Source organism: Cnephaeus nilssonii (genome assembly GCF_951640355.1).
Source record: "Cnephaeus nilssonii genome assembly, chromosome: 8".
NCBI lineage: Eukaryota > Metazoa > Chordata > Mammalia > Chiroptera > Vespertilionidae > Cnephaeus > Cnephaeus nilssonii.
Genome location: NC_137079.1, coordinates 98,510,533 through 98,532,407, shown reverse-complemented (window position 1 = coordinate 98,532,407; position 21,875 = coordinate 98,510,533). Strand labels below are relative to the sequence as shown.

The window sequence follows — 21,875 nt, the reverse complement described above, 5'->3', positions numbered from 1 at the left end:
GACAGCATAATCAGTAAGCATCAGTAATGCACCAAAAGTTAACTAGTATAGGTTTTGTTTAAATATACAAATATGTATTATACAAAACCCTCCTTTTTCAATCAGTGCTAGCTAATTTGCCCTGAAGAAAAAAAACCTCGTAGGTCAGAAGATAAATTTATGAGTTTTGAAATATTTTCCTTATATTCATCCATTGTTGTGGTCTGATAAATTCTTGGTAATCAATTAAATTTGCACTTGTATGAGATTTTACTATTAGAAAACACCTAAAAAACACAGTCAATACATATAACACTAGAACATTAAACACCAGGAAAAAAATTACACGCCTCTAGGTTTTTATTAATCTCATTTCATCACCAGAGGCTGAAAGTATATAAAATCACTCCAAATCTCTTGCACATGACAACCTCATAAATTATTGAACTCATTAGTATTACTAAGAAGCATGAAAAACTCCATCAGTGTTACAGATGTTTTCCAACGGAAAAAGATCAACCAAAAGTTTTAATAATGAAATCAAAAGAAAAGCTTTACAAAGTAAATATGAAATAAAAGTACTGTCCTTATGTTTCCTTGAAAATATATCCAATTGTGATTATTTGATCATTTAAAAGAAATTTAACTATTTGTTTTGTGGCTCAAAATACATTGCCTTACGAGAAAGTTAAGAAATCCAAATTATGGCGAATTACATCATCTATCACATGAGAGTCCAACTATAATTTAATCTAAAATATTGGACTGATTTTAAGGAAAAAATCAAATAATTAAAATATTTTTACTAAAACATTAAGTCTGCTAATTCAGTTTCATTTACATTATATTACGACTAGAGGCCTGGTGCATGAATTCGTGCACCAGTGGGGTCCCTCGGCCTGGCCTGTGGGATTGGGCCCAAACCAGCTCTCTGACATCCTCTGAGGGGTCCTGGATTGCGAGAGGGCACAGGCCAAGCCGAGGGACTCCACCGGTGCACGATCAGGGCAGGGGAGGGATGTGGGAGGTTGGCCAGCCAGGGAGGGACTGCGGGAGGACAACAGGGTGTGTCCGGCCCATTTTGCTCAGTCCCGAATGGCCAGACCCCAGCAGCAAGTTAACCTACTGGTCAGAGCATCTACCCCCTGGTGGTCAGTGCACATCATAGCAAGCAGTTGAGTGGCCTCAGCCTATCATTAGCATATTACGCTTTGATTGGTTGAATGGATGACTGGACACTTAGCATATTAGGCTTTTATTATATAGGATAGGCTCACATTCTTTTTTTAAAAAAAATAAATCTTTATTGCTCAGATTATTACAGTTGTTCCTCTTTTTTCCCCCCATAGCTCCCCTCCACCCAGTTCAAACCCCCCCCCCATGCCCTTACCCCCCAACTGTCCTCATCCATAGGAGTAAGATTTTTGTCCAATCTCTTCCTGCAACCCCCACACTCTCTTCCCCCTGAGAATTGTCAGTCCACTCCCTTTCTATGCCCCTGATTCTATTATATTCACCAGTTTATTCTGTTCATCAGATTTTTTATTCACTTGATTTTTAGATTCACTTATTGATAGATATGTATTTGTTGTCACTTTGTTGTTCATAATTTTTATCTTTACCTTTTTCTTTGTCTTCCTCTTCTTAAAGAATACCCTTCAGCATTTCATTTTTTAAAATTTAATAAATCTTTATTGTTCAGATTATTACAATTGTTTCTCCTTTTTTCCCCCCATAGCTCCCCTCCACCCGGTTCCCACCCACCCTTCTGCCCTTACCTCCCCCCCGCTGTCCTTATGCATAGGTGTATGATTTTTGTCCAGTCTCTTCCCATGCTCCCCACACAGACACCCCATTCCCCCTGAGAATTATGGATCCACTCCAATTCTATGCCCCTGATTCTATTATGTTCACCAGTTTATTCTGTTCCTCAGATTTTTAATTCACTTGACTTTTGGATTCATTTGTTGATAGATATGTATTTGTTGTTCATAACTTTTATCTTTACTTTTTTCTTCTTTTTCCTCTTTTTAAAGAATAACTTTCAGCATTTCATATAATACTGGTTTGGTGGTGATGAACTCCTTTAGCTTTTTCTTATCTGTGAAGCTCTTTATCTGCCCTTCAATTCTAAATGATAACTTTGCTGGATAGAGTAGTCTTGGTTGTAGTTTCTTGCTATTCATCACTTTGAATATTTCTTGCCACTCCCTTCTGGCCTGCATAGTTTCTGTTGAGAAATCAGCTGATAATCGTATGGGTGCTCCCTTGTAGGTAACTAACTTTTTCTCTTGCTGCTTTTAATATTCTCTCTTTGTCTTTTGCCTTGGCATTTTAATTATGATGTGTCTTGGTGTTGTCTTCTTTGGATTCCTTTTGTTTGGTGTTCTGTGTGCTTCCTGGACTTGTAAGTCTATTTGTTTCACCAGGTGGGGGAAGTTTTTGGTCATTATTTCTTCAAATAGGTTTTCAGCGTCTTGCTCTCTCTCTTCTTCTGGCACCCCCATAATTCTGATGTTGGTATGCTTGAAGATGTCCCAGAGGCTTCTTACACTATCTTCAACTTTCTGAATTCTCTTCTCTTCTTGCTTCTCTGGAGGAGTGTCTTTGCCTCTTTGTATTCCAAATCTTTGACTTGATTCTTGCGTTCCTCTAGTCTGCTGTTGGGTTTCTGTATAATATTTTTTATTTCAGTCAGTGTATGTTTAATTTCTACTTGGACCTTTTTCATATCCTTGAGGGTCTCATTAAATTTATCGGCTTTTTCCATGAAATTCTTGAAAAACCTTATAACCGTGGTTTTGAATTCTATGTCCAGTCATTTGTTCTCCTCCATTTCTTTTGTTTGTGATCTGTTTCCTTGCCTCCTCATTATCGCTGCTTCCCTGAGTTGGTAGGGTAGCTTTGTGTACTAAGTGTTCTATTGGTTCAATGGGTCAGCCTCCCAGTTACCTAAGGTGGACACTCTTGGTGCACCCCTTTGTGGACTGTGTGTACAGCCTTGTTGTAGTTAAGTCTTGATTGTTGTTGGTGTCACTGGGAGGAATTGACCTCCAGGCCAATTGGCTGTGAGGACCCGCTGTGTCTATAACGAAAGAATTGCTGTGCTGGAGACACGTTTATGGGGCAGGACTTGTTCCAGTAGGGCTTTGGTGCTCACTGAGTCTGCCTCTTGAATGTGTCCCTTATGAGAGTGGTTGAAATCTGGTGTCGTCTCAGACCAACCACTAGATACACTAGTTTATGGATCTCCAATGGGGTGTAGGTCAGCTACTGTCTGAGGCCCCCCAGCAGGAGCTACAGCAAAAACTAGTTTTCTCCTCTTTGCTTGGGATTTGGCAGTTTTGGAGCAGTCTGACTGGAGTTGCAGTTTATTTGGTTAAGCTTCCACAGAACAGATCATTTATATGCAAAAGCCGCTGTGTGGAGCCTGGGCAGGTTTGTAGAATGTGCGGGGCGGGGTCTCAGGGCGTCACTAGGCTAGGGCGTGACAAACGGCAATATCTGCCATCAGCCGTCTCTGCCTTTCCGCGTTTCCAAGTCCCCGCGTCCCACGCTCCAGCACAATAAACAATGATTGCTGGGTGCACCTCTGCAAAAAAGTCACCCTCACTTTCCGACCCAATGGCCGAGAGTCCAGCTTCTCCCCGTAGGCGTCTGGGTCCCCTGCGTGTCCCAGAAACTGGATTTCAGAGTGATCAGGAGCTTGTCTCCCTTCGGGTTGAAAAAGAGCTACTCACCCAGTCGCCACCGCCAGCCTGATTCATGCGCCTCCGTACCTCAGCTTTTCAGAGTTTGTGCTCCTTTCTCTTTCCTTAGTTGTAAATCTTCCACTCAGCCAGCTTTCCCATGGTTCTGGATAGTAGACGTTTTGTCTTTTAGTTGTAGTTTTGAAATTGTTGTGCGAGGCTGCCATTTAGTTGTTTACCTTTGTTGCCATCTTGGTTCCTCTACCCTTCAGCATTTCATATAATACTGGTTTGGTGGTGATGAACTCCTTTAGTTTTTTTCTTATTTGTGAAGCTCTTTATCTGACCTTCAATTCTAAATGATAGCTTTGCTTGGTAGAGTACTCTTGGTTGTAGGTTCTTGCTATTCATCACTTTGAATATTTCTTGCCACTCCCTTCTGGCCTACATAGTTTCTGTTGAGAAATCAGTTGACAGTCGTATGGGTACTCCCTTTTAGGTAACTAACTATTTTTCTCTTGCTGCTTTTAAGATTCTCTCTTTGTCTTTTGCCCTTTGCATTTTAATTATGATGTGCCTTGGTGTGGTCCTCTTTGGATTCCTCTTGTTTGGGGTTCTCTGCACTTCCTGTACTTGTGTGTCTATTTGTTTCACCAGGTGGGGGAAGTTTTCTGTCATTATTTCTTCAAATAGATTTTCAATATCTTGCTCTTTCTCTTCTTCTGGTACCCCCATAATTCTGATGTTGGTATGCCTGAAGTTGTCCCAGAGGCTCCTTACGCTATCTCCATATTTTTGGATTCTTTTTTCTTCTTGCTTTTACGGTTGGGTGTTTTTTGCTTCTTTGTATTTCAAATCTTTGACTTGATTCTTGGGATCCTCTAGTCTGCTGTTGGATCTCTGTATATTATTCTTTTTTCTTTCTTTTTTTCCCCCCAAACTGTATCCAGCTTTATTAAAGATACTTTTCATAAACAATCACGGTATTTCAGTCAGGACATGGGCAGACAATTGTTAACAGTATACAACAATTTTCAAACTCCCTTCTTCAATGAACTACCAAAATCAGAAAGCCACTATTCTATTAAACCCAATGAAGTCTTAATCTGATGCTATGAACAGGAAAAGTTTACAGTGAGGGTTGACATTTCACATTAAGCATGTTGTTTAACAATTTTTCACAAGCCGGCCCTGACTTTCAGGAAATGAAATGAAAATGGCAGAGAATATCAATCTCTAGATCCCCCATCTAAAAAGGAACTGCTGCTCTTTTAAGGAATGCCATCTCAGTGGTGACACTGGAAAGTCCAGATTGCCCAACATACTAGAAATCAATTTTTTGGGGTCAGGTCCCAATAGGTCTCTGGGCTTATGACAGACAAAGTCTATGCTTAAAGTGGAGAGGGAGAAAAGGACATAAAAACGAATTTTCGTTTTCCCACACGACAAGGTGTTTGTGCCAAGATGGCTAATGTGTGCCAATATCAAGAGATCCCTCCTCCCAGGAACCAAGAGGAAATTTCTCAAAACTAGAAGGGAAAGGTATTCTCCCCCCCCCCACCCCCCCCGCCCATGTCAGTCCAGCTTTGGAGACATTCTATTAGTACTATATGTCCTTCCCCCAAAAAATAACAATGAAGTGTTCTGTGTGCTAACAACATAGCTTAAAAAAAAAAAAGTAAAACAAAATTCTGCATTTTTATAAAACTTTATAAAAAATAGTATTTCAAACTGTACAGTCACCAGAAATACACAGTTATCAAAAATGCACACACTTCACTTGGCATCTCCAGCACCTTCAGCTTTCTGTGCCTCGTCTGTTTTGGCATCTCCATTTTCTGCAGGATTATTTCCATCTTTGCCAGCATCAGTTTTCCCCTTTTTCCCTTTTGGTACCTTCTCTCCCTTCTTTGCAGGGGCCTTTTTAGGCTTGGGCTCTGGCTTTGGAGGAGCAGGTTTAGCTGATAACCTGGCAGATCTTCTCTGTGGTTCGTCCTTCACCTTGGCTTTATCTCCTTTAGCATCCCCTTCAGCATTTCTCTTGGGCATGATGGCGATGGTGGCAGGAAGTCCGAGTGGGACGCAGGGATTCAGCAGCGTGTGGGCCTTGCTCGGTTAGGGGGTCGATCTCCTCTCCTCACACTGCTCCTGTATATTATTCTTTATTTCAGTCAGTGTATGCTTAATTTCTGATTGGTCCTTTTTCATATCCTTGAGGGTATCACTAAATTTCTCAGAGGTTTCTAGAAGATTCTTGAGTAACCTTATAACCATGGTTTTGAACTCTATATCCAGTAGTTTGCTTTCCTCCATTTCTTTCATTTGTGACCTGTTTCTCTGTCTCTGCATTTTGGCTGCATCCCTGTGTTGATAGAGTGGCCTTGTGTGCTAGGTGTCCTATAGGGTCCAGTAGCTCAGCCTCCCCAGTTACCTGAGGTGGACACTCTTGGTGCACCCCTTTGTGGGCTGTGTGCACAGTCTTGTTGTAGTTAACCCTTGATTGCTGTTGGTATCACTGGGAGGAATTGACCTCCAGGCCAATTGGCTGTGAGGACCAGCTGTGTCTACAATGGGAGAACTGCTGTGCAGGAGACACCCTTATGGGGCAGGACTTGCTTCAGTGGGGCTTTGGCGTTCACTGAGTCTGCCCCCTGAATGTATCTCTTATGGATGTGAAGAGTTGTAATCTGGATGGTCTCACTCTGACCACTGGGTACACTGGCTCTTGGATCTCCAAGGAGGTGCGAAGTCAGCCACTGCCTGAGGCCACCCAGCAGGAGCTACAGAGAGATCTGCAGATTCCTCCTTTTTGTTTGGGGTTTAGAAGTGCCCAGTTGAGGCCCAGCTGTGAAGCAATGCAGGCTGCTGCTGCCAGGCCTTAGGCCCTCTTTTGGAAGCTTTGGAGCTCTCTGACCCAGCTGCAGTTTGTTAAGTTTTAAGTGGCAAAAGGACAGGCCATTCATATGGAAAAGCTGCTGTGCACAGCTTGGGTGGGGTTGTAAATTGGGTGTGGCATGGTCTCAGGGAATCACCAGGGCAGAGAAAACAGCAATGGCTACCAGTCAGCCCTGCCCCGGAGAGGTCTCCGGGTCTCTGTGTCCCAGGGCCTAGTGCAGGAACAATGATCACTGCGAGCACCTCTGAGAGAAAGCCACCCTCGTGTTCTGGCCCGATGCCAGACAGTCCAGTTTCTCCCCAGAGTCTGGGTCTGGGTCCCCAGAATCTCACCCAGAACTGGAGTTCAGAGAAATTGGGAGCTTGTATCTCCCTCCTGATAGAAAAAAACAACGCACCCAGTTGCCAGCCCATTTCGCACGCACCTCCGCACCTCCTACCAGTCTCAATGTGCTTTTTTTCTTTCCTTCTAGTTGTAGAACTTCCACTCAGCCAGCTTCCCCGTGGTTCTGGATGATGTCTGTTTTGCCTCTTTGTTGTAGTTTTGATGTGGTTGTGAGAGGCAGCACGTACAGGTGTTTACCTAAGCCACCATCTCGGTTGTTCAGGCTCACATTCTTAAAACATAGTGTACTACAGGAACAGACAGACCTGGTCAGTGTGCAAATACCAGGATTGCTTTGATAACCATGTAAATAATCCCTACGTAAGTAATTTAAGGTCATTCCCTCAGCTTGTACAATTTTAAAATTCTGAAAACTTTGATCACTATTTCAAATACTTCTAGCCTACTGAAAGTCCATTCATAAAATATTCTTTCGTTTCTAAAACATTTTTGCCACAATATAAATTAATATAAAAATATTTTGACCAAAGATTACAGCAGTTTCTATTTTTAAGATAGGATTTATAGGAAAACTAAGATACTGTAATTGTTTAATACAGAGGAAGAAATAAATTGTATTTCAATTTGTTCTTGAAGCTCTTCCAAAATTTGTAGGTTTGTGCTATAATTATACCTTTTACCTATGTCTACACAAACCAAAATATTCAATCATTTGGATGTTAGTCTAACACACCGCCTGACTTTAAGATACTTAAACACATTTACATGTTTAAAGGCAGGCACAGGGGCCAGATGAAGGGCTGAGTTTCTTTACTTTTATATAAATGTTCTTGCAATATGTGAATATAAAAGCTTTCTTTAAAATATAGAAAAAGTCTTCAAATAAGTTTTTCAACATCTTTGTTTTTAAAAATGTGTTTTTATTGATTTTAGAGAGATAGAAGAAGGAAGAGGGAGACAGAGAGAAACATCGATAGGCTGCCTCCTACATACTCCCTACTGGGCATGTTACCCTGACCAGGAATGGAAACGTGACCTTTTTATGGGTGCATGGAAGATGCTCAATTTCTGAGCCACACCTGCCAGGGTTCAACATCTATTTTTATTAGATGAAGTACTTTGTAATAATTACTGACTTTTCCTATTTCTTTTGCAGAAATATTTTGTACATAGGTTAGAAGGCAGAGTTTGAAAAAATGTACAATACATTTTCCTCTTGGTGGTTTGTAATTCTTCCTTCTATTGATATGTATAGATCACTTCAGGGAATATTTTCCAGTCACTTCCTCCATATTTGGCTCCCTACTTTCTATTCACTTTCAAAAGTCTTTAGATGTGAACCATGATGAAGGTTGAAGAGTCATGCTCTAGAATTGGTTTTGGGAGTATAATTGTATTAGTTCTTTTTAGTCTTCCACTAGACAACCTTAAACCTGAGGATGACCACAGAATAATTCTGGCCTAAGTACAATGTAGATTTCTTGGATATTTCATAGCATGCATGTGGTCTTTGTTTTAAATATGAATAAAATAAGAATTTACTCCTTTTTACATTTATCAAAGAACCCAACACTCAAGAGGTAATAGGTTCTGATAATGCTGATGATGCAGTATTTAAAATTCATAAACGAGCCCTAACTGGTTTGGCTCAGTGGATAGAGCATCAGCCTGCAGACTGAAGGGTCCCAGGTTCGATTCCAGTCAAGGGCATGTACCTTGGTTGCGGGCACATCCCAAGTAGGAGGTGTGCAGGAAGCAGCTGATCGATGTTTCTCTCTCATCAATGTTTCTAGCTCTCTATCCCTTCCCTCTCCCTTCCTCTCTGTAAAAAAATCAAAATATTAAAAATAAAATAAAATTCATAAACCAATATGCATTTTAAAATACACTTATACTACATACAGGATATGTTTTTTATCTATTTCAAAATAAGACTATTATTTTAAAATTTAGGTACATTAACAATAATTACTATGATACTAAAATATGCCTGTAAGTCTTAAAAAGGATTTTAAGGTAAAATATTTTAAAATGTGTTCTGACAGGCTTTTACATTGGTTTAATACTACAGATGTTTTACAAATTAAACACACAAAATATCCACTTTTATAATAAATATTTCCCTAACAGAATATTTATTATAAAAGTCCCTAACAGACCCCTTTTAAAAAAATTGTCACCCAAGGACATGCTTAGAGAGAGAGGAAGGGAAGCCAGGAGGGAGGGAGGAGAGAGAGAGAGGAAGAGGAAGAGAGAGAGGAAGAGGAAGAGAGAGAGGAAGAGGAAGAGAGAGAGAGAGAGAGAGAGAGAGAGAGAGAGAGAGAGAGAGAAGCATCGATCAGTTGCCTTCTCTATGCTTCCCAACTGGGGATCAAACCCACAAGCCAGGAACATGCCCTGACGGGGAACCTTTTGACACACAGGAGGATGCTGAACCAACTGAGCCACTCCAGCCAAGCTTTTTCCCCTAACAGACCCTTTTTTGAAGCAACCCATAGAATACTGAATACAGTAGAATACTTTGTGAATCCTATATAATTAAAGCTTTGGTAAATCAGCATCACTAATAATATTACTTCTAGTGTAACCTTTACCATAAATCGTCTGCAGAAATTTGTCATTTCAAAGGACATGAATTCAAGGTGAATTGGTCAAGAATTCTAAATTTTTGTGTATATGAAGTGAAGTTTTAATGATTTTAAGTTCCTATTATAAAGCACTTTAAGTAGCTAATTCTAAGAATCTCTTCTATAGAGCACAAAAATTATACCTCATTTTTAAGTTAGTACTAAGTCCTTAGGTGCTAAAATCCTTAGGTGATCTTCTGAGTTCATTAAAGGAATCTCCTATAGAACAGGTCAATTATAATTTTTCCTACTATATTGTTTTCTGTAGTTCCTTTTACTGTATAAAGTTACTATCTTAGGTATAATAGTTTCATATGAAATCCTCACATATTTATTTATTTATATTTTGAGCCTTACTAAGTTATAGCAATTCACATACAATTTGAGCAACAAATTTTAAAAGCTTTGCACATTTTCTTTTTACCAGAATTAAATGTTTTCTCCACTCAATCCATCAAGAACATGAGTGTTGTTATTAAAGTTTATAAAGTAAGATAAATTTTAAAACAAATGGCTAATTTATTACTCTCAAATGAAAATTAACATAAAAACATGAGTAATTTTAAGAACAAAAGTAGTTAATAATAAAAATATATGGACGGTATTCATTAAGTTTTTCCCCAAGTGTATATGGTTTAAAAAATTCTGATCAATCAAACGTAACTTGCAAAGAGCATTTAAAAATGTGTAAATAGACAAAATACTCCTATGAATACTTCTTAGTAGATAGCAATGAAAAGTAACAGCATTTATTTTTCATTTTAGAGAGAGAAACAGAGGGAGAGAGAGAGAAACATTGATCAGTTGCCCATAGAATCCACAACCCAGGTATGTGCCCTGACCAGGAATCAACCCTGTCACCTTTAGGTGCATGGGACAAGGCTCCAACCAACTGAGCCACACCAGTTAGGGCAAAAGTAACAACACTTTAACTACATTACAAAATATTTTTGGTATTTACTATTTATTATACTATAAAGGACAATTTAGGGTACAGTTCTACTGTAATGTGTTAAGTGATAATATTTTTAATGGGGGATAATATTTCTCAAACTTTATTTGCAACCCACTGGAAGACTGGGGTTTAAATGAGCATATTTGTAGCAGGATTTATTTTATTTTTACTAAAAAGAATAGAATAGAATAGGATTAGTAATGAGATTATTAATAAGACATTTGTTTCATTTAAATACAACTTTGTATGTGTGTGTATATGTATATATATAAAGTATACATGTGTATACATATTTCATATACTTATGTATATTCACACAATATACATATGTGTGTATATACACACATATAAACATACACACAAATATAGGTAAAATATATATAAGTCTGAGTACATGATTACCAACAGTATAAAAGTTTTCACCTTGGGTCCTGGTAACCAAAGTTCGAAAGACACTGAAAAAGAAGCTGAGTATATTCTTGTTTTAGGCTGCGAAGAATTTTGGGTAATAACTAACTATGTAGAGCCGTTTAATCTCTTAGAAGTTGAAGGAACTAAAATACATCCAGAGGGGCAAATATTGGGTTTATTCAGTGTAGCCTCCATGATGCTGAAGGATAAAGCAGAGCATAATTTTGGCTTATGACATGAGAATTTTTAATGCTAGTGAAAAAAATGACTTATCAAACAAGAAATATAATGTTGTCACAGTGGTACTAACCATACTCTATTGCAGCCTTGAGTAATGCTTCAGCATGAGTGGAGCCAAATGCATTACGAACAAATCGTCTCCTTCGACGAAGATCATCTTCCCAGTAATCCAAACGCCAGAAATCATGTAATTGGCTATGAATGGGAAAACAAAGAAAGAATAATATACTATTACTAATAATATATAACTGAACAAACATTTTTTCTATAAAATTAAATATTTCTTTGATCTCACTAGAAAATTAAGATAATTTTGAGATATTTATAATTGTGTTTGTATACATATGTTTATAAATGAACAAAACTTAAAATAGTAAATTCTCTGATTTAAGCATTATAATACTCAGCTCTGCTTTCTTTTTAATGTTCTTCCTTCTCCTAAAAAAACATTAATCATGGGGAGTTTAGTAATAAATGTAGCATCAAATTACAAGTATTAATGTCAGTTTGCATTCTTTTACAATATTTTTAACAAGGCTTGTAAATCACAGGATAGACCTCACTACAAAGAGTGTGCAATTTAATGACCCTGGTTTCACAGTAGACTGAATTAAGAACTATAAAATACTGCTCACGTGGATTTGGTGGAACAAAGATTAAAATAATGTGGTGAAATATTCATTGAAATAATTCCCTGCTGCCCACAGCAACCTGAGAAAAGTGCAATTTTATCCGTTATTAATAATACTGAATTAGGGCTGCAAAAGTCCAGTGTGTGGTAATGGTCTTGGTAAATTATTATTCTAATGCGAACAGAGTCATTGGACGATTTTACAGCTTTCAGCTAATATAAAACATTAACAATCATGCCCATCATTGGGTAACATCGTCTAAACTGTGTTACACTCTAAACCAATATTAAAAATCCATTTGATATGCCAGAAACTACTGAAGTGTGTTCATTGCATATCAATGAAACATTTCATATCTTTTTCCCCCAATTTAATTTCAATACAAATTGATAATAAATGCACTGCTTGAGAAGCCTGTTTTCCTCTATATTGTATTTGGAATAATTAACTTTTGAAAAACATTTCAGATTTTATAGCTATATAATTTTGTTTTCTATAACTTAATTATAAAGCCATAAAGTATGGAATCTATAATAATGAAAGTGTAATATGTTAATTAGACTGGACGTCTTTTCAGACGAAGCTGGGGCTGTGAGGGAAGCCTGGGTCCCGGGTGCCAAAGGGAAGCTGGTGTCGCCAGATGGGTGAAGGAAGGTCTACTCTTGCACAGATTTTGTGCATCAGGCCTCTAGTATATAAATGACATTAAAATTACAAGCATTTGCAGTATATTTTAATATACTTATTTTTCTAAACATCATCATCATATTACTCAATTTTTGTCAAAATAATGATTACCTGATGAATAATTGTTACAAATAGTGTAACTCTGTTATTAATTTAAGATAGGATAATTTCTATCCTTACAAATACAGACTTATCCTAGTGGTTTAAGGAAAACCATAATAAATCTTGCTATAAAGATTTTCCTTAAGTGTGTGTTAAAATTAAGCACATGAATTCACCGGAAGAGACCAGAAATCTACTATTTTTCTCAAATTCTAGCCATATAATTTTTTCTATGTCTCTCATTAAATGCAACTGAAAAAAATTTGGACTTTATATATAAAACATTGGACATTATATATAAAAAACATAACATGACTGGACAACAGAAGCAGACTGGCTAAGGACCTTGGAGCTTTAAGAAACAACACAATGATAAGTTTTCTGGGCAATCTTTTCATCTCATATATCCTAGACCTTGAGGCAAAAAGGTCAGCAACCAATTAGCCAATTAGTTCAGACGCCGCCCCCCCCCCCCCAAAAAAAAGGAAGGCCCCAACAAAAGCCTCTTTCTCTAGCCCAAGGACCCGGAAGGGACAACCTAGGAAGACAAATGTTTAGACAACTTCTGTATTCTTGCCAAACACCACAGAGAAACTGTGACCCCGTCTACTCACACCAACTAAAGATGAATGGGAAGTCTAGATGTGAAGCTCACAAAGGTGTAACAAGATGCCCTAGCATCCTTACTGGGGTGGTATCATAGAAGACCAAATAGGGATGCTGGACTTTCATTTCTGCTGGCTGGTAACAAGGTGCCCCACCCTCAAGCAACCAGTAGAGGCCACGTGGAAAGCCTGGAATTCCACCCCCACTGAACAGTAATGAGGCAGCTTTCCCTTTCCCCACTGATGAACAACAATAGGGCCACCCCCACTAGTGGACAGCGGTGAGGCACTGGAACTCCTACCCTGCCAGGCTGTAATGGGGAGCCACCCACTCCTTGGATGTCAATGGAGGGGAAGTGGGAAACATAAATTTCTACTTTCACTTGGCAGCGAAGAGGGAGTGACCCCTACTTCTCATGGACAACGTCAGAGTAAGCCAAGTAAAACAGAAGGCTTAAATAAGATAAGATATCTCAGAAAATGTCCAGGTTTCAATCTCAAATTACTTATGCAAAGAATGTGGATGATCTCAAATAGAATATAAAAGGTTCAACAATAGATGCCAATGGTGAGATGACAGGAATGTTAGAATTTTCTGTCAAGAATTTTAAATTAGCCATGATAAAAATGCTTCATAAACAATTATGAACTTACTTGAGACAATGAAAAGAATAGAAAAATAGCAAAACCCCAAAAGTCTCTGCAAAAAAACAAACAAAAACGATGTAAAAGCACTACTAAATGGAAATGTTATAAATGACACATAAAATAACAAATAAAAAGCTCAGGGGAATGAAGTGGACCAAAAAAGAATTAGTTAACTGAAAGACAGAATAATAGAAATTACCCAGTCTGAATAACAGAAAAAATAGACTAACAAAGAAAAATTGAAGAGAGCATTGTGATATAAATGAATTATAACATCTAACATTTGGGTCACTGGAGTCCTGGAAGGTGATGAGAAAGAGAACAGGGCTAAAATAGTACCTGAAGAAATAATGGCTTGAATGAATACTTCCCAATTTTTTTGAAAAAAATCCACCCCCCAAACCATAGATACAGATTTAAGAATCTGAAAACTGCAAACATAACAGACTCAAAGAAATTCATGCCAATGCACATCATAATTAAACTTCTGAAAACTAAGAAAAAAGAAAAATCTAAAAAACAAAAAACAAAAAACAAAAACAGCCAAAGAAAAATGACATTTCACTTATAGAGATAAAACAATTAGAATGACAGCACATATCACACTAAAAGCTATGGTGGCCAAAGGAAGTGGCAACATATTCATTATGTGCTGCAAGAAAAGAACTGTCAACCCAGAATAATACAACCAGTGAAAATATCCTTCAGAAATAAAGTAGAAAGGAAGATACTTTCAGATAAAGAAAAAGAAAATATTTGGTACCATTAGGGCTAGATTAAAAGAATGGCTAAAGGCAGACCTATAAACATAAGAGAAGCAATAAAAGAAGGAACATTGGAACATAAGGTGGAAGAAAGCAAAATATGAATGAACATAATAAGCTTTCATTTTCCTCTTGAGTTTTCTTATGTTTTACCGTAGAAGCAAAAGGTATAACACTGATGTTCTAAACGTATACAGAAGTAATATTTAAGACAAATATAAATGAAAGAGGCTAAAGGGATGTAAAGAAAGGTACATTTTTTATACTTCACTTGGACTAGTAAATGACACCACCCACAGACTGTGAGAGGCTATCTATACTAATAAAAGCCTAGGTGGCCCTCGTGCCCTCGCATGATGCCCTCACATCACTAGAAGATGGCCGCCCCCACATTGTCACAAGATGGCCACCACTAGATGGCCGGCAGGAGAGGGCAGTTGTGGCAATCAGGCCAGCAGTGGAGGGTAGTTGGGAGCAATCAGGCTGGGAGGGGAGGGCAGATGGGGGCAACCAGGCCAGCAGGGGAGGGCAGTTAGGGGTGACCAGGCCGGCAGGGGAGGGCAATTCGGGGCAACCAGGCCTGCAAGGGAGGGCAGTTGTGGGCCATTGGGCCAGCAGGGGAGGGCAGTTGGGGCCATCGGGCCGGCAGGGGAGGGCAGCTTGGGGCGACCGGGCCAGCAGGGGAGGGCAGTTGGGGGCAACCGGGCCAGCAGGGGAGGGCAGTTGGGGGCGACTGGACCGGTAGGAGAGGGCAGTTGGGGGCAATCGGACTGGCAGGGGAGTAGTTAGGCATTGATCAGGCTGGCAGGGGAGTGGTTAGGAGGTGATTAGGCTGGCATGCAGAATGGTTAGGGGCAATCAGGCAGCCAGGCAGGCAAGCGGTTGGGAGCCAGCAGTCCTGGATTGTGAGAGGGATGTCTGAGGGGTCCCAGATTGGAGAGGGTGCAGGCTGGGCTGAGGGACACTCCCCCCAGTGCACGAATTTCGTGCACTGGACCTCTAGTGTATAAATATTCACACCAAGTGGGATAAGTAAAGACAACAAATAGCCACATATTGGTTTAAGTTAAGTTTTGTCATTAGCTATGTTTTCCATAAGCACATGAAAAGAATTTATGATTTTCAGAACATTTATTTATTTATTTATTTATTTATTTATTTATTTATTTATTTAAATACGTTATTTATTTATTTAATAACTAGAGGCCTGGTGCATGGATTTGTGCACTGGTGGGGTCCCTCGGCCTGGCCTGCGGGGATTGGGCCAAAACCGGCTCTCTGACATCACCCGAGAGGTCCCAGATTGCGAGAGGGTTGAGGCCAGGTCAAGGGACCCCACTGGTACATGATTGGGGCCAGGGAGGGACCTTGGGATGGCTCCAGCGTGTGTCCGGCCCTTCTCACCCAGTCCCAATTGGGACTGATTGGGGCCGACCAGCTGAGAGGGACTGCGGGAGGTTGGTCGGGTGGGGAGAGACTGAGGAAGGGCTCCAGGGTAAATCTGGCCCATCTTGCCCAGTCCCAATCAGCCGGACCCCAGCAGCAAGCTAACCTACCGGTTGGAGAGTCTGCCCCATGGTGGTCAGTGAGCTTCATAGCAACTGGTCAAACGGTTGAAAAAATGGTCAGACACTTAGCACATTAGGCTTTTATTATCTAGGACTAGAGGCCCGATGCACGAAATTCATGTAAGGGGCTCAGCCCTCTCAGCCCCAGCTACCTAGCCTTTGTAGTTCCAGCTGCCTCATGGCCCTGCGGCCCTGCCCCCCACCCACTGGTCATTCCAGAAGGTCATTCCACCTTCTGGTATAATTAGCATATTAGCTCTTTATTATATAGGATTCTTTATTGTTGAAAGTATTACATATGTCTTCCTTTTTTTCCTATTAACCCCCTCCAGCCTGCCCCATCTCCCCCTCCCCAACCTTAGGCCTTCAGCACCCTATTGTCTGTGTCCATGGGATATGCATTCATACGTACAAAGTCTTTGGTTGATTACCTCCCACTCACCCACCCTCCCAGAGAGGAAGAGAGAGAGAGAGAAAGAGAGAGAGAGAGAGAGAGAGAGAGAGAGAGAGAGAGAGAGAAAGAAACAAAGATGAGAGAAACATCTATCAGCCATCTCCCACATGCCCCCTACTGGAGATCAAGCCTGTAACCCAGGGCACCAGTAATGTAACCTACAATCCCTCAGTGCAGTAGAAGATGCTCAACTGAGCCATACCAGCCAGGGCTATTTTTCAGAACTTTTTAAAAGGATTAGAGACCTGTAACAAATTCTAGTAGTGAAATGCTTATTCCCAATTTACAAAAATGTGTAAGTGAATGCAAAGTTTCATTAATTTATTTTATTTTCCAATAATATTAGTCAGTTGCCATATTCTGGTCCTAGCAAATAAATACAAAACTTTTTGTGTGCTCTCATTTTCAATGGTGATGACATCATAATCATATTAGACTCCTAAAGTTCTTCTAAATAAGATTAACAAAAATATTGCATATCAAATATAAATAATGGTTTTATAGAAAAGCTTACTTTTATTGATTTGTTATGTAAAATCCAGGTGAAACAGTGTTTGTGTTGCCTCTTTACCAAAATGACTGCCACTGCACAGATTCTAGCATCAACATTGACTAGAGTCATATTAATAAAAGTGACATTATATGTTATATGCATACATTTGAGATCTGAGGAAAAACTAAATTCAGTTGCAGAGAAAATTAATTTACAAAATTAACATATGTGATTTTACCTAGTGAAGATTTAGTAAGAACCTGCTTCCTGATGGACAAGTTTAACAAGCACTGACAATAAAGTCTTAAACTAATATGTGCAAATTTATTTTGTTTTTAATTTTTATTTATTGATTTTAGAGAGAGGAAGGGAGAGAGAGAGAGAGAAGGAGAGAGATTTGTTGTTCCATTTATTTATGCATTTATTGGTTGATTGGGGATTGAACCTGCAACCTTGGCATATCAGAACAAAGCTCTAACCAACTGAGCTACTGGGGGGCTAGGGATTACATTTCTTGATTTCAGTTTTCTAAATATTTTAAGTATAGTTTTACAAGAATTATGGGGAGAACGAAAATATCCCTCTTGAAATCCTTCATTTTCCACATTTCCACAATTCTGTATACATACACTATGCACCTACAATTCTTATTTATCAATATACACCTGTATAAAACTTTTAGCATACATACATACACATATATCATCCTATATAATAAAAGCATAAAATCAAAGCCTAATATGCAAATCGACCGAACAGAAGAACGACTGGTGGAAAGACCAGTAGCTACGATGCACACTGACCACCAGGGGGCAGATGCTCAATGCAGGAGCTTCCCCCAGGCCAGCCAAGGTGGTGGGGGGTGGGCAGGGCGTTGAGTGGGCGGCATCAGGCTGGCCAAGATGGGTACCAGCGGGGTCTCCCCGATGGCCCCGCTGGTCACTCCACAGATCAGCCCTGATCGCTGGCCAGGCCTAGGGTCCCTACCCATGCATAAATTTCGTGCATCAGGCCTCTAGTATTCTTATAAGCAAAGATTAGTATTAAATTGATATGGAGCTAAATAATAAATTTGTAGAATTTATAATGAATTTCTGCATTTTAAATTATCCTCATTATTCAAAAAGTCTTTCTAAATTATGCCTCTCTTTTTTTTAACACTCTTTTTACACCTATGTTAACTGGCATACAATTGCAATTTCAAATTCTCCAATATGTACAACATACACAAAACTCAGTAATGAAGAAAAAGTTAGACACACTGTTACACTAAGTCCGCGGTTGGCAAACTGTGGCTCGTGAGCCACATGCGGCTCTTTGGCCCCTTGAGTGTGGCTCTTCCACAAAATACCACAGCCTGGGCAAGTCTATTTTGAAGAAGTGGCGTTAGAAGAAGTTTAAGTTTAAAAAATTTGGCTCTCAAAAGAAATTTCAATCGTACTTTTGATATTTGGCTCTGTTGACTAATGAGTTTGCCGACCACTGCACTAAGTTATTATTTCTAGAAACCTTCAAACTACACATAAAGCTTTATTATGGTAGATGACAAATAATTTAAGGCTTTTCAGGTAAGTTTTAGGAATGAAACCATTGCTCCTACTCTATGCTATAATAGATAGCAACAATATTAACAAAATAGCAATATGAACATTGATAACATGGGATATAAAAATGTAGAGATAATATGATTTGAAATTATTCAAAGATATAAAATCTAAGATTTAAAAAGCGATACTTCTTTGCTAGTTTGATAAAAAGCGAAATAATTTTCTAAAGATATGCTTAGGACACCTAGCAGCACGTTTGTAAGTTCTAATAGCACTGCCTTCCCACAGCAGTCCCCACTTCACAAGAACCAATTTTTCTGAACTTCAGTCTTCTACTCATCCTGGGACCTCTGATAGGTTAGCAGTTAGTGCCTTAGTTCCTTAACTCTGCAGCATGGATTCCCCAGTTGTTTGTTTACGCTAGTATTTTAGCAAACATTGAAATTCCATTAATTGCTAGTCTGGGAAAGGACCAAAAAATCTACTTTATAGAATTTAGTACCTTTCAAAATATTGTGTGTTTCATTTCTTTGTGTCTGAAAATGGATAAAAGTCTCAAAAACAAAACAAACAAACAAAAATCCACACAAGAGCACTGATAAGGACCATATTTTACCTTTGAGGTATCAGGAAAGAGCCAAAATACATTAACCCTGAATGTCAACTGTATTGATTCTGAAGAAAATATATTAGCACTGAATAGGTCCGAAGGCGGCTAACTTCCTGGGTATCTATTTCACTAGGACTATTTTACTGCAACTACAAAAATAAGAACATGTGACTCAGAAGTCATAAATAAATGGATTTATCTTATACACCAATAAGTTTAAAAAATCAAAATATAAGTTAATATTAAAAAGCCATATTAGGAAAAGTATTGTACAAATGTAAATTCTAAAACAAAGAGTATATATCAAAGAGTATTGAGGGCTACTTATCGGTCCTTCTTTCAGAAAACAAACACACATATACATATGCAGGAACTCCACAAAAGACATAAGCCATAAATAAAATAAGAAGACAGGTTATTTACTAGGAAAAATTGTACCCTTAGTCACAAAAACTACTAAAGCAAATGAAATAAGACAGAATAATAATATTAGTGGTATATTTAGCTAGCAGTCTAGCCATTTAGCAGAAAGAACCACTTTATCTTTGCTGTTTTCTTTTTCAGAATCCAATAAACTGCCATTATATTCCTTGTAAATGGTTCCATTACAAGGATTCTGTAACAACAGCCTAATCTCTTGGTAATTATAATAAATGCTTATAATCAAAGTAGGAACAATTTAAAATAGGAAGGAGAAAAGGCTGTTTTTCATCAAAGTCATTGTAGTTCTGTGACCTTTGAAGTATTCAGCTACAACATTACGGCTTTCCTTCCAATCCTGTTCAAATAAATATTTAAGAAAATATCAGATCAATGATAATTTAGATTGAGGCATTTTAGCATTCTTAGTTTCAGAATCTTAAATTGGGTTAACAATAAGAATAAAGGAGCATCTTAATTTAGAGTATACATTTTTGCTTAGAGTATAAGTTTCTAGAATCAAATTATAAATTATTTGGTTAGAGATGTAATATTTCCTTCAGGGAACAAAAGCAATAGTTGTTTTAGAAAACTATAATGGTGAGGTAGCTATTCACAATGCCTATGGCTTTTAAAAACATATTATTTTCCTAGAAGACAACACATCTCAACACTGAAGTTAGGACTATATTTACTTGAGTAAATCATGATTTTCAGAGATCACATAAGTAACTGAAGGCTGATAAAGTTACAGGAAATGACTATATATGATCAGAATGGCTTTCATCTGCATTTTGTTAGGCCAAGCATTGATTTCACTTTTCAACTGTGAACAGCAAAGGCCAGCTGTGGTCAGAGAGGGAGCAAACTGTGAACCAGGGTTACCCTAGAGGGGGAATTGCTTGGGGGGAAAGCAATGCTTTTTAATAAGTTATAGCAAAAATCCTATGCTTTCTAAATGTTTGGAGAAATACTAGTATGTAGGGGTTTTCACAAGCTGTCAAAGTGATGGATCTAATTTCTGACAAAATGAAACCTTTGTGCTCAGTTGTGGGAATAAACAGAATTATGAGGAGAAAATAAACAAAGAAAAGGAAAATATAAAATATATTGCCTTTCAGACAGAAATTAACTACATTTTTAATTTGTATTCCCAGAAGTGCTAAGAGGAAATTTTTGACAGTACACTAAAAAGCAAGATTCCCTTCGTGAAACCTTTCAAATTTATTTAACTAAGCACAATCATTGAAAATGACCTTTATCCAAACCCTTCACAGCAGTATTAAAATGACCTAAAATGACTGCCAGATATTCTTTAAATAACATTACTTAACTAAAAGTCATTACCCAGGGGCAATATTAAAGTACTGGCAAGTAAATACAGATCTATTTTCAGCAAAATATAACATAGGCTTAAAAGAAAAACTGATAACACATTAAACATTTTTGTCAGAAAGCTAACAAATAATACGAATTATCTCAGTTTTTCAGAATTGGTAGGGAACATATGGTTTTCACATTCAAGATATCTTATTTGCTCTTAATGGAGGTAAGAACCATAGGAAAAAAATCTAAACAATAAAAATGCTGTTTAATATTCTTTAAAAAATGTTATATACTGTACAGAGGAGTGTTTCCTAAACATATTTTAACTAAATAAACTAAATTTTTATATTTGCCAAATGTCATAAACTTCAGAAAAAAAAGATTTTTTTATTTAATGGTTCTTCCAATTGTCAAAATAAGTATATAAAATTTGTCATCTCTATTTATTTTTTTTAATTTACCTTCAACATAAGATCAAAGGCTACCTAATAGACCAGAAATTGAGGGAAAAGCATATGTCACAAATAATCAATAGGATATTTTAAAATGTATACTTGTAGATAGTAAAAATTTTACAAATCCCATAGTTATATAATGCATTTCTGTTTCAGTTAGCAAAAACTGGACATACTCTGGGGGGTGGGGGGAGATTTTCCTGTATTAAAAGCATGATTAGTTCAGTAAATCATGGTTTTCAGATAAAGGTGATTACTGTATCTCCTTGATGGGAAAAGGAGAAGGGTATAGGAGGTTCATTTCACCACAAAGCAATTATGCTGAGCCAGAAAGTTACCATTTATCATTGCTGAAAGATGACACTCACTGTTAGCCAAGGGAAACTGCTACTCAAATGCTTCTTTCTAGATCAATAAACCAT

The 21,875-nt window shown here is 38.2% G+C and overlaps 2 protein-coding genes across 6 annotated transcripts in view; both read right to left on the bottom strand.

Annotated features, from left to right (window-relative positions):
* The window catches only part of NBEA (neurobeachin), an 873,840-nt gene that overhangs the window by 320,101 nt on the left and 531,864 nt on the right, over positions 1-21,875 (bottom strand). For all 5 annotated transcript variants that reach the window (XM_079778900.1, XM_079778901.1, XM_079778902.1 and 2 more), the window contains one exon: positions 11,213-11,337. In XM_079778900.1, the coding sequence (XP_079635026.1) occupies positions 11,213-11,337 (125 nt within the window). The remainder of the gene's footprint in view (positions 1-11,212; positions 11,338-21,875) is intronic.
* On the bottom strand, positions 2,429-5,972 carry LOC307104168 (non-histone chromosomal protein HMG-17-like). The gene has a single exon (XM_079778905.1). It carries the CDS (start codon positions 5,715-5,717, stop codon positions 5,445-5,447), a length of 273 nt encoding a protein of 90 aa, XP_079635031.1. The 5' UTR covers positions 5,718-5,972; the 3' UTR covers positions 2,429-5,444.